This window comes from Stegodyphus dumicola, chromosome 2, assembly GCF_044657685.1.
Source record: "Stegodyphus dumicola isolate Sdum_Otavi_A_Nest chromosome 2, ASM4465768v1".
NCBI lineage: Eukaryota > Metazoa > Arthropoda > Arachnida > Araneae > Eresidae > Stegodyphus > Stegodyphus dumicola.
Genome location: NC_140769.1, coordinates 57195445 through 57209699, shown reverse-complemented (window position 1 = coordinate 57209699; position 14255 = coordinate 57195445). Strand labels below are relative to the sequence as shown.

Here is a 14255-nt window from a genome sequence, read left to right as displayed (position 1 = left end):
TATCGGTAGTTATCTTTTCCGAACACTTTGCTCTGAAATCATACTGCAGCTTACCATTCATATCTTCAGATTAAGTTGCTCATTACTAAAAACATTTGAGATCGCTTACAGGAAGAAATGACACGCGAAATGCTCATTTCGTCTTTGATGAGGCTTTTCTTAATCAGTAAGAACGTTGTACGTGCGAAATGTTCAGGCGTGTTTCTGAATGGTTAGAGAAGATAATATCCGTTTAGGATAATAATTTTAATGTAATATTGTAAATCTTGTAATTAATTCGGGCTTCTATTTAGCAAGATAAGAGTCCCATAATATGAAAATCCAGTTATACCAGTTGCAAATAATTGAAATTCTATTTATTTTCCTAACTGAAGTAAAATTGGGCTTATTTTTAATTTATTTAAACATTTTTAATTAATAACTAAATTTAGCAATATGTTAGTTTCGCAATTTTATATCAATTAAAAATTATATCTTAATTTTTATTCAAAAATAATAGATTAGCTTATTTCTTGTGTATAAGCTGAGACGTTTTATAGAGTCATTCGGATTTTTGAAGTTGGAAACACGAAAAATGGGCAGTGCTCTCACCGGAATTCAAACCTTGACCGAGTACGCGCCGAGTGTGCTACCGTTACATTACGAAGGCATGCAGAAAGGAAGGAGAAAATACCTTGTATACTCCCCCTTTTAAAGGGCGACTGGAAATTTTAAAAAATTGGACCCAGTAGCCAAATCTCGGTAGTGAAGATTCATCATTCATCATCTTTTAGCTCGGGCGCCACTGTAGAGTCATTAGGATTTTTGAAGTAGGAAACACGAAAATGAGCAATTTCCTCGCCGAGACTTGAACCTGGAACTCTCGAATACGCGCCGAATGTGCTACCGTAATACCACGAAGGCATGCAGAATGGATGGAGAAAATACATTATAATTTTAGAAAATGCTTTATTACTGAAGTTTGGGGATTCGAATACGAATATACGAATTCAAATTGATTTACTTATAATACAATCACAAGAATTATATTACAAATAAATGGAGAAATTTTATTTTTACTTTAATTAGCGTTATTCAAATTTCCTTAATCCTAACAATACATCAAGGAAATTTCTCAGTATCAGTATCCGACTAGCAATTTTCGGTACTTTTCAGTTAACGAGGCACCATTTAGCGCCAAACATAAACATTGGCACAAAATCAAACTAGATGGCAGCAATCTTAAAAAGTATACGTTAAGTATTCTGTTTTTTAAGCGACAGAGAATTGCACAAATGCGGCATCGTGCATAGCCTTGGTCGTTGTGTACTTTTAACATTGTACAGCTATTCATGAAGCGATATAAACAAGTTACCACATTTGGCATTTTCACGCTTATTTGACAATTAGCGTTCCATTAACGGAAAAGCATCGAATTTTTCAAGCAATTCTCAGATACCTGTCTTTGCTACAAGCAAATCAGTGTGAATGTCATTGTCCTCTATTTGATCATTGACATCGTTATCACCTGTCTCATAGATAACATTCCTTCCGTAGCTTCGTGACAAACGTGATAACGTTTAGTTAACAAATGTGACAGTTAACAAATGCGATAACTTTTAGTTTAGAATAAGCAGAATTTACTCTTTTTTGGGGGGTGGAGCGGCTTCGGATTTCTTTTGCTGGATAGTAGACTTTGAGGACTGGATTTTACTTGTGCAAGAAACAGGGAATCTCGTAGTTACTTGCAAATAATTTACAACATTTGAGGACCAAAATTCCTAATTCTTCGAGGAATTATCATATTATTTCTATTGGAGTTTTCATTTCAACAGAAATAGTCTTTTCGAGAAGGTCTGATGGGAAACTTCAAATAACAGATCAGAGGGTTTTTTTTTTTTTTTTTTTTTTTTTCCCCATGTCTTGAAAAAAATAAAATTGTATTTCTGCTCGAAAGAATGATGTAACGGAATTTTTTCTAATCCATTGGTTTTAAAAGTTATGTTGACTGAATCATTTTTCACTGAGTCTATTAAGTCCTCTTTGTAATATTTCATCAACACAAATCTGAGCTGATAATAATTAACTTCAGATCTCAAAAATTAAATTGGTGGAATTTGTTGTTTCGAAGCTTTGTAATGGTCGTTTCTCTTTCTAAATTATTTTCAGAAATATACGTTTACAAGTATTCGAAATTTCTTAGATTGGGGAATTATCGATAGATATGTTGTTGACATCAAAAGTAAAGTGGAAATTAGATTGGTAAAGAAGTAGTATTCAAGGAGAAATTGTACGGATTTTCTATTTTATAACTAATGTACATTCTATACCAGATTTCCAAGCGAACTGCAAATAATTTTATACTTAATAATAATAATCATTTTCTGAAGCGAGCCAAAAGGTTAGTGCAGAATTAACGCAAAATCTTAATACACTGCTTTAAATAAAATAATTTGTCTTCAGAGCGAATTCTTGCAATTGTCTCTCATAATTGCTCAATTTTTATATATTCTAATTTCATTCTATACGCAAATAACAACATATCATTTCACCTTAATAATAACACTTTAAATAATATCAAATAGATCCGATAAATGTAAAATTAATGTGTATCTTTACGTCTATTTCACATTTATGAATCTTATTAAAAATTAAAGATTTTTAATTTCGTATGTCTGTACAGTTTTAATGACTTTTGTAGAGAAACAATATCCTTCATTTGAAATATGATTACAGGCCGTGTGCATGACTGAATATCCATATATGTAAACGATTTTTTATTTTTGTGCTTTAATAGAGATTTACAGTGTTTAATAAGTAGGGATTTACAATCTAAATGCAATATTTTGGTAATGTTATTATATTCAATTAAATGTAAACGTTACTAATGCAGCAACAATACAATAAATTTAACAGCAGCTTGTTGGCAACTGTAATCAAAAGGACTGCATCGTATATTATCACATTTACTAGTGCTCTTAACAAATATTTAGTTACAAATACATCCCGGTCTATTAATTTGTTCCATTTACATACATTACTACTGAAGGATTTTTTTTAGCAGTTTGTATTAGAAACATTTTCCCTGCTTTTAAACCATAGCATCAATTCATTACCCGTTCATTTATATCAAGAAAATTAATGCAGTACTTAATTCCATTATCACTATCCGTCTAATTCCAAGTAGATAACATTTCCCCACCGGAAGATAGAAAAGGATAGCATGTACTATTTCTTCCCGAAAATCTCCTAGCGCTGCCTTCACGTCTTATATAGGCAATCTCTAATTGCGCCTCCCTCGAGATCCCAAATTGCTAATCACTTGACAGGATGGTACCAAATGATCCATCACCTGAAGGACCGATGGCCCGAGAGTGTCCTTGGAGACCTCGAGTCCCTGATAATCTCATTTGTAGTATGGGCACGACTTGCTAACAGTTGTCCATAGAACTTCATGGGTCTGTCTGGTACTGTGTAATACTGGAGGAAGGAAAAAAATGGAACGTGACTATATTACTGTAATTACTTGTTTATGGTAGCTTGTTTTGCCTTTCGTTTCATTTCCCAGAGTTTTACTTATGTGGCACTGATAATGAAGTTTGCCTGAGCTAGTTTAATATTAGGTGATATCTGGAATAAAAAGAGTGAAAATTCGAATAATTTTATTTAGTATTATAATTTTATTTAGTAAAAGATTTATTTTATGATGAATGGTTTTAATTTAGCATGTAATTTACATTTAGCATGTAAATTACATGCTAAATTAAAACCATTCATCATAAAATAAATCTTTGACAATATGGTGACAGATAGTAGATATTTATGGCTAAGACCAGTAATTTTGTTATTATTATCCAGACTCAAGCCAGTCATGTTTGTCTTGAATCTGGCACATAATTATCGAATTGAGTATGACGCTTGATAACCGAACTGAGTCTGCTGCATAGTAACCGAATAGAATACGGTGCATAATAATAACCGAATTTAGCCTTTTGTTTAGCCAAAAGGAATCTGGTTTGTGAATATTTGTCTAGAGTTTGACGCGTAATAATAAACTAAAAGCGCACGGTCAAAATTTACAATAAGGAAACTATCTTAAAAACAAATCAAATGAATATAAAATAACTATAAAATACATATGAAACAAATAAAATAAACATAAAAGACAATCATTACATAAAAAAGCAATTAAAAATAAATATAGGTCAATTACTGAAAAGAGGATAAAACTTGCAAAGACGTACATACAAATTATAAAATACACATGGTTAACAATTCTGAAAAAAAAAAAGGTGATAAATTTTAGTATTTCTTTAATGAATGAAAATGTATTAATCAGGTAAGAATTCGAATTTAAAAGTGTAATGATATAAAAATAAACTGAAAGCTAGACAGCACTGCAAAATATGTGTACAGGTATTGCATGCAGGATAAATCATTTTTCAGTACGGCTAAGAAAGCGTCAGGTCTAATGGAGCGTCAGGTCTTCAAACTGAAGAATAATATACAGCACCATCAAACAGACTTCCTTTCTTGAAACTCATCGCCAATGTTGTTGCAACGTGTGTCATTCCAAAATATTTTCTTCTTTAAATGAAGCCTATTTGCAGTCAGGATTCTTAACTTTCCCATAGTTAACACCAAAAATGTTACGCTGAAATCATATCTCACTGGTTTCACGATCTCAGGGTTCTTCCGGTATGCAGTCTGCCATACTGCGACTGTAACTTGATTCTTCTTTGAAATGAAAAAAAAAAAAAAAAATTCGTGTTCAATTTGTCATTCATTGTCCCCCTGTGATGATACGTGTAGTAACGTTTACTTCCGACATTAGCTTTTATTTACATTTACTTAAAATGTTAAACCATATTTCTGACTTACTCTGTACGTTTAAGTTCTTTTGTGACGGTTCTATTCTTTCTGTATTAGTTTTCAAGAATGAATGAAAAAAGAATTACATCCGATTTTGAAAACTTATTAAGTCTGAGTTATAAAAATATCGATGATTCATTTCAGATATCGATGAATGCCAGAATGCAACAATATGTCAAAATGGGCGCTGCATGAACACTATAGGAAGTTTCTTCTGCATGTGCCCTCCTGGTTACGACTTGACATCTGATGGAAGTAGATGTACTAGTAAGTATCAATTTTTAGCCTTGCAATATTTTTTTAATTTATCGATTTTATATATATATATATACATAAATATATAAATAAATAAATATATATATAATATTAAATTGGAATAAAATATGTATATATACTATATATATATTTGTCAAAATTATTCAACAGATTTTTTTGTAACATACTGGGTGGAACATTTTAAATGATTAGTATATTTGATATATCATAGCATCAGTGTTAGGAATTAATTTGTAGTTTCAGAATTTGAATAAATCATAAAGAAGTGTTGAATAATCTTCAAGAACCTTAGAATTAAGATCACGTACTTTTATCTATGTGACATCATAAGGTCACCTAAAATTTGTAACTTGTTCTAATACTCTGATAATCCAAAACATTAAGAAGAATGATATATCACGTTTGCGTCGGTTTGTGTCGTCATCTGTTTAGATTGAATTTATTGGATAATGGCAAAGCATATTATAGCTATCTGCGTAGAGGTGGAAAGGCCTATGTTGAGAACTTCCTATGTATTCATCATTGAGGACATATTATTGAAATAACAGAATGGAAATGATTTTGCACGCATTAGGGCTTGCTATGAACAGGTTTTGTGTAATCCCGTATGATGCTAGGCTTCTGTCACACCATCTGTTTCGGGAGGAAAACATTATGCAAAATATGTTTTATTTATTTCTTATTAGTTATAGAGTAATTTTATTTGTATTGAGCGAATCCTCATTCTTTAACTTGTAATGTTGCGCGCTTCCAACCTGCACGCAACAATAGTGGTGACTGCTAAGAACTGGAAAGTAGACAAAGTCTTGAGATGGGTTTAAATCCCTTTTTATTCAACTTTAGAAATTACAAATGCGTGCTCTTGACGCTCACAAACTACGCCGACCCGGCGGTAAAATAAAAATAAGAAACTAAGAAAAGAATAGTAACAAGTGACTAACTACGAGGCTCTCTAAACGTAACTAACCTCACCGCGCTCTAAAATACCGCTGATAATTCAGCAAACTTCTGAATATTACGTTGAAAGATTAACAATCTGCCGAGGCAAGCACACAGGCCGAAACGCGTGGTTCTTCAATTTCTAACTAGCCACCTCCACGCTCGTGAAGCAAGAAAGCACCCTTTCGAACTCGTTTCCCTTCTATTTAACTCATATTACTTCCGCTGACAATTTGAATCCTTGCGCGTTCTACTAAAATTTACATACTCTGGCATTGGCAATTCCAGAGGAAAGTAAAGCTTGACAAGAAAGATAGTTTTAACTTAAAATAAATGTTAGTTAAAATAAATATAAACCCTACAAACTGTTATCTTAATATTATTTGCTAATAACGAGTAAATTGTTTTCTAATTGGTATACTTAGCTTAAAATAATAACGATGGCAAATTCTGACAAAAATGATAAGTCTCCTGAGTTTTTTTAAGTGTTTTCACTGGTACTTATACGTTGTTTGCTAGTACGTCTATAACTACGAATTCCAAAATATGAGTTATACTCGTGATGAGGCACAGTACTTCTATAAAGGGCCATATGAGATTTTCAGAGATACTTCGATACATTTCCAAATACGTTGCTATTAATATGCATGTTATTTGAAATGAGAATAATAAATATATTAATATCCTTGGTTTGTAGCTCAAACTGTCTAAAGTTTCTCTTCCTTCTGCTTCCAGATATATGTAGAACGTCTTAACTATTAACAGGCATTTTCCTTTAATAATTATGTAACTCACAATTAGTTTTACGTTAATGTATTATTTTGTACTCCATAGAATATGAACTAATGAACAGTAATGATGTGTAATATATTACTTAATAATACTGAACTACATTAAACGTATAGGGCAATGCACATAATATTTAGTTTAAGTGTTATGTTTTCCTTTTTATCGTATGTTCAGGAATGAAAATACTTCATCCAAATAACTTTCCGCGTGCCATATCATTTCAAGAACTTCAAGCAAAATTATGTTAAGCATGGGTATTTGAAATACTGTAGCTGTTATTTCCTGTGTTTATTTATTTTGTATACTATAAATTATTAACATAAAAATTTATAATCTATTTCAAATTTTATAATTAATGTTAATTCCAATTTATATTATGAACCTTAAAATGCTCTTTCAGATTTTCAGAATTAATTCAAAATGACAACTTAATATATTATTCATTTTGACTAGATTTAACATAACACCAACCAGATGAAACAAACTATAAAATTTCTGAATAATGAGCATAATTATTAAGAAAGGAGAGGAGAAATTAGTAAATTTTCCATAAATAACAATTGTTGGATTCTCGGTCTTGTTTTAATTACAAAAAGTACTGAAATACGTACTTCTTCAGTTGATAAATAAGATTTTCTCAAAACTTTCTGCATTTATCAAAGTTTGTTAGCTTTAATCAGTAATTCTTAATCCTAAGTCAAGTGTCAAACATTAAAGAACTTTTAATTAACAAACTCAACGATTTCAAAGCGAACAATGGCAACACTGTACGAACTTTTTTTCCCTCTCCAGCGCGCGAGACTGTATATCGGAAATTCTAAAGATATGCTCTTTTAAATATTTTCTGATATTGCTATGGCAATAAATTTTATGGTTTAAGTGCGATGAACATGATATTTAATAAGTAAAAGTTAAAAACGTTAAAAAACGCCCCTTTGTAATATAAAATCTGAAATTTTTCAGATTTTTTTTTATTGTTTATTTATATATTATGTCGTCTATTTTAATCACATGTTACCAATTTAGGATTCAGAATATAATTTTCTCCTTGAAAAATAGAGCCGCTTTGTTAATACGGCTTCAAATGCGTGAAGCTTTTCTGTAAAATCAACGTTCAACCTAAGCTTTTGCCTAGTTATTAATTTCGACTTCGTATATATTAATAAGTAAAATATGTACTTTTCCTTCTAGTAGTTAGATTTTACTAAATTCGCTGTTTAATTAACTTGATTTAAGTTAGGTTAATGAAAGTATATTTTTAATGCAGATCAAGACGAGTGTTCTATAACGGGCATGTGTGCGAATGGCGTCTGTGTCAACGTCGATGGCTCTTTCATATGTCGATGCAACCCTGGTTTTCAGTTGTCCCAAACGAGACAATCCTGCATTGGTAAGTATTATTGTAAATTCTTGTAAATACTTTTTTATTTATTTAAGTTTTGTTTTAATGTATTGTTTGGATTGTTGTATGTTTTTGATTAATTAATTTATTTATATAATTAATGCATTTAACATAATTATTTTATGCTTATTGTGTACTTTATTTGGTGCTACTTTGGTAGGTGGTTGCACGGATTTTTGGCGATTTACGTTGGCGCAACTGTTGGCACGGTTTTTACAATTGTCAGCCATCTTGAAAAACGCTGTTTTTACGCATAGCAAAGTATTCGAATCTCAAAAAAAAAAGTAAATGTCGTTAAAAGAAATGGATTAATTTTTCGTTGAAAATGTCGTTTTTTATTATGGTAGGCAAATGTAAATAAATACATTTGCTATGTGTATAAAATACTAAAGTAAGGTTATTATTACTTTCATATAGCAAAGAAAGGGAATAAAAACACCGCTATAAAAACATTGTGCCAATGTTTAATTAGATTAAAATATTACTTAAATTGAATATCGAATTAAAAACATTATACCAACATTTAAAAGATTAAAAATATTACTAAATTCAAATACTTTAAAATACGTTATATAGAATATAATTAACATTAAAACATATGTGACAATAATTATCTCAGCAATTTTTGAAAATAGTGTATTAATTTTTTAACGAAAATTGAAGTATACAATTATAAAATAAAATAAAAATATGTAATTACATTTTTATGTCATTTAACCTGTCATTTATTGATAAGTACCACAAAAAAATCGGAATTATAATTTAGATATCAATGAAAAAAATTTGAAAAATGTAATATCAAGGGCAGGAATAAAAAAAGTTAAAAAAAAAATATTTATAAATAGATAGAGCAATTTAGAGCCAAATTAATGGATAATGAAGACAAAGGACAATTTTTTATTCCGATACCAATTATTCTTGGTACTTACCAATAACAGCATTCATCTTTGAAACAGACGTCTTTGAAGGAATTCGAAGATATGAATTAAATTTTAAAATGGCGCGGTAATGCACAAATTTTCAGTAACCAATCAGGGAGCTGATTACAGCTCGTTAATGCACAAATATTCTATAACCAATCAGAGAGCTGATTACATCACGCCTAGAATTAAAATGATTTAAATAATCGTACATTAAAAAATCATTTTAAAAAAATGCAAAATTAAATTGTATTTTAATATTTAACAGCCATAAATAATGTTTAAAACATTAAAACTAATTGCTTTTAAAGTAAGGTGACGTCATTGTAAGGTGACGTTATTTCATAAAATATCATAAACAATAAAATTTTTATTTCAAATAAAAATTCAAATATAAATTGATTTTTAATATTTAGAAGCCATAAATAATATTTAAAACATGGAATTTATGCATAATAAAACGCATTAATTTTTAAATAAAATGACAACAAAGTATCGGTTACCATAAATAACTTATCCAGCAATGGGTTTACCATAAGTCGTATTACTCGCCAAAAGAAAAATGCCAAAATCCGTGCAACCGTCTACCAAAGTAGCACCCTTTATTTAATTTTTTTGGCTATCCTTATAGTTTTTTATAGATTATGTTCTGATTTTATGTTTGGTATATTCTGTATTATACTGAGTTGAAGTATTTTGCCGACTTACATTAGAATTCTAATGTTTTCAGCATTAGAATCATTTTTATTATTTTCAGTAATTTCATAAAAGATATTACCATAGTTTGCACAAACCGCAATATTGTGTCTATAATTATTGCAGGGAGCCGCAGCGCATGAACTAAAATTATCCTATTAGTAGTCCTATTGCCTCTGAACAATATCAAAATACGTCTAGAAAATTAGTGTCCGTATGTTATTTTTAAATGATTCAATTTTGTCCTGATGAGTAATGCACTGCTGTTATTTGAGAAGATAAATTTCTTACACTGTGTGGAGACAATCCCTTTCAACATGTTTTTTAAAGGGATTTCACTAGAGTATTTAAAATATTTTCATACATACGAAAAAGAGTAATATTATAATAGAATATTTAATTCGCTTGCATAATAGGAAGCTATCTGCAAAATCTCCAACTCTATTTTGTTTAATAGTAGCCCACCGAAATCAGAGGAAAAAAAGTGTTTATAATGTTTGTTGTTGCTTGACTGCAATAACGTTACACACGTTTTTACAGTTAGCTCCCGATTAACTAAGGATTCTTTAAATAGTTTGCAGGTTTACCCAGCTTTGTCTAAAGAATAATTAAATATGTTCATTGAAACACAATGGAAAATTTATTGCCATAAAACATCAATGTAAAAGGTAACTATCTATGAAAAATACTCAGGAAAGTAGAAAGGTACCTGGTCTAAGAGTAGTGGAAGCAAGTGTAGTTATAGTAGTTGGAAGTTGTTTCTTTCCCACAGAAATCTGTAATTTACTTGTACGTAATCCGAAATACAGGAAAGTTGTACAACAAAGAAATTAAATATTCTAACTGAATATTTTGCACTAATTTTAACTTAAGGGCATTGTTCGCGTTATCTTGTAAATATCTTTCTTCAATGTCGTTTATTATTTAGTTTCGTTATTTCTAATGATGCTCTTGTATTTTTTTCTGTGTTAGAATACTGATTCAGTTTAAGTAACCAAATAAATATAATCTCCAAATTGAGTTATTTGAAAATGCAGGTAAATTGCTCATAATACTTTTGTATTAATCGCAATGTGAGTTATTTTTATGTGCTGTGTTTCTCAGCTGCCTTCGGAGTTGATTGTGTTTTTTTTTTCTTCTTTCCATGTTGTTAGTACCTTATTAATTGGAATTTGTCAATTGTGTTCAAGATGTTCAATAATGTTATACTGCTTTTTAAGATTCGGTATTGTCCGAGGCTTAAAAGATAAAAATCATCTTTTATTAGTTGTTGTAAATTCACCAAATTCTCATATCCGCGGAAGACAAAATTGTCATCCGCAGATATGAGGACACTGTTCTAGTAACGAAAAAATACATCGCTTTTAAAGGGGCGAAACATGGCGGAAATTCTGATTTTGAATGCTTCTGATAAAACAGATGTATTTATTCCGAATAAAATCTCTTTCCAACATTGTTTTCCTAAGAATCCTCTTGGTTTGGCTACCCTCCGGAAATCTTCTGAAATGTTCCTTTCTACGGCTTCTCGAAATTCTTTCTTGTCATATCCTCTGGCGTTCACGGTATTTGAAGCCTTGATAACTTGTCTGTTTGGTTAGACTTGCTTGTGGCTGTCACAGTTTTTTTTTCCAATCCAGTTCGATACTTCACGGAATGCTCACACGGAAAACAAATACGCAGTGCGAAAGAAAAAGCAATTTGGGGGCTTAAGGTAGTTGAGTCTGTCATTTATTTTATGTCATCCCACAAAAAGTCACAGTTATCAGTTACTAATGTTATACATGAATAATTCCTGTTATATACAGAACTAAGTTGTCAGAATGGATAAATTATGCAATTTATGCATTATTAGATACAGGTTGTTATACGGTTTATTTCCGTTAATATTATTCTCTGATATAGCAAAATTACACGAAAACAGCTTCAACATTGTTATCGAAATGGATCTGTGAGTATGTTACTGAATTTTACATGGTTCTTTTAAAGCCAAAATTCAAGTTAGTAAAATAATTAGCTATTTTATTTACGAAAACATCTCACCCAAAGAGCTAAACTCTTTTTATAAGAATTCTTTTTACTCGGTTCTAAAAAAATATATGTGTTAATAATATTAAAACATACGTATAAATGTGTGTATAGAATCATTCTTTAAGGAAATAATGTCTAAACTACGTTTTTTAGTATTTTAAATGGTAAGGCGCTATTCTTTTGTATCAGGCATATAGAGTCTTATGTCTTTTTGGGATCATAAATTGTAGACCGTACTGAAGTTGAAGTAACGAATACTCGCTATGTCTTTGAAGAACAAATACTGCAGAAGAAGGTTTTAAATGACCTGTTTATTTGAACTAAAATTTAACCCAATATGCACACAAATATACCCCCACTTGTGTTATAGTAAATTGAACAGAAAATAAAAATGTAAAATCACAATAAATTAGGATGTGTAAACGACTGGCACCTTATTTATCTAAACCGCTTAATTGGCTGCAAAGCCGATTAGCAAATCCAAGCTTAGAATATCAATATAATCTGAAGAGGGTGGCTATAACCAATTAGAGAGCTATTTCAAAACACGCAGCATAAACTCGGAACTAACTCCGCTACTACTCCTCACGAATTCGTGAAACCGCAGCTTAAATACTGCTTCTGAACACACTTAAATTTTGCATACTACGTCATTAAAGTTTACATTCCGGCAGAAATAAGGAGGGAAATAAAAGTCAAACTAAAAATAATTGGTTAGAATAAAATAAGGTCTTTGCAGGAGTTACCTTCTCTTCTCTCCCGCATGTAAAAGCATATTGGATTCACAATGTTTAGTTTTAACGTGGTTATATTAAACACCAAAAATGTTTCTACGCTTCGCTTATTGTTTATTATCATATTTTTCATTACAATCAGCACTGTCAATCGACTTACTTGTGGATCTATCAATAGTCACCGAAATTACCTATCAATGGAATTATGTATCAGTAGTAATGAACTATTAAATATTTTCGTTCAAATGGAGGCTGAAAATCTTCCACTTAATAAATTAGGCAATGCATTATAGTTCGGTGTAAAACTATTGCTAAGAGGAAACAACAATATTTCCCCGAGTAAATGCTACGCAAACGGGATAAATTACGCGTATAAAGTGATATGCATACGTGAAGTATTAATTTCGTGAAGATGTTTTACAGAAAATGTGTAGAAACTAAAAACATTTTTAAAAATCAGCTGATCGATGAAAGCAATGAGTTGTTTTACCTTCTGACGGAATCCATCAATAAACTTATTTTACTTAAAATTCACAAATTTAATGGAAACTTTGAAGCCATATTCCACCTCTTTCCTCAGAAATTTTTTTCTGTTGTTTGCAAAGATTCGATGCTTAACCATCTGAAAATTTTGCTGACAAAATATCAAACACTAAAACATTATTTATGCTTTGTCTCACAGAAAACAGACCTTAAAAGTCTTAAAATGATTTCCTTAATGCTGTTTCGATTAGCGTTCTGGTTTACAGGGTACTAATTAGCATTAACTATAATGGTACTGGATTTATACCAATTCCTTTTATTAAATTATCATCCTTGTAAAACGTTCTGGTGCTCTGTACTCAGTGTATTTTGTATTTCTATCTGCAGATGAAACGCCTTTTAGAAGTTCGTAAATTTTTGGTGTATTCTTTTTTTATTTATTGCCAAGTTTGGACAAGATTCCTTTACAGCTTTCGAATTGAAAAAATAATTAATTGTTATAAGTCTTAGTTTTAGAAAAGATTTTCCGTCTTTACTCTAGTCTTTCTTATGTCTTAATGATGTGCACAGGATTTATAACGTCTACGTTTTTGGATGTAATTACGGAAACAAAAACATCACATGTAAAAAATTATTTGAATAAAAATACTTTGCTTTATTTCATTTACGTGCTTTTAAAATTATTTTATACATTTGTCTATAATGAGTATAAAAATTATTAAAAGTCTTAGAAATGAAACAGTAAATATAATATAATAACATTATTACCCATTATGTAAAAATTTCCTTGTTATGCTCGAGGACTCTAAATGGCTTATTGTTATTTCTTTCATTTTCATGAAAGGTTAGCATAAAAACTGCGGAGCATTTGTAAGATGATAACATGTCGCATTTGGGCCACGTTCTGAATATTAGCCATCTGAGATCTGAAGTTATTTCATTTTTTTTAAATGACGCAGGAAACATATCAATAAAATTAGGTCATCCTTGATTTAATCAAAATATTTTTAGCAACAATAGGTGCGCATATCAAGATTCAAGGAATACAAAATACATTTCCATTTCTTTCGTTTAAATTTCATGAAATTGCAGTTTTAAAAAATTACGCGAGTATAATTTTGTAGCTACGACACCGAT

The 14255-nt window shown here is 30.4% G+C and overlaps 1 protein-coding gene across 2 annotated transcripts in view; it reads left to right on the top strand.

The window, feature by feature from the left end:
* LOC118189594 (fibrillin-1-like) overlaps positions 1-14255 on the top strand; it is a 791047-nt gene that overhangs the window by 563802 nt on the left and 212990 nt on the right. For both annotated transcript variants that reach the window (XM_085810675.1, XM_085810674.1), the window contains exons 11-12: positions 4996-5118; positions 8123-8245. In XM_085810675.1, the coding sequence (XP_085666801.1) occupies positions 4996-5118; positions 8123-8245 (246 nt within the window). The remainder of the gene's footprint in view (positions 1-4995; positions 5119-8122; positions 8246-14255) is intronic.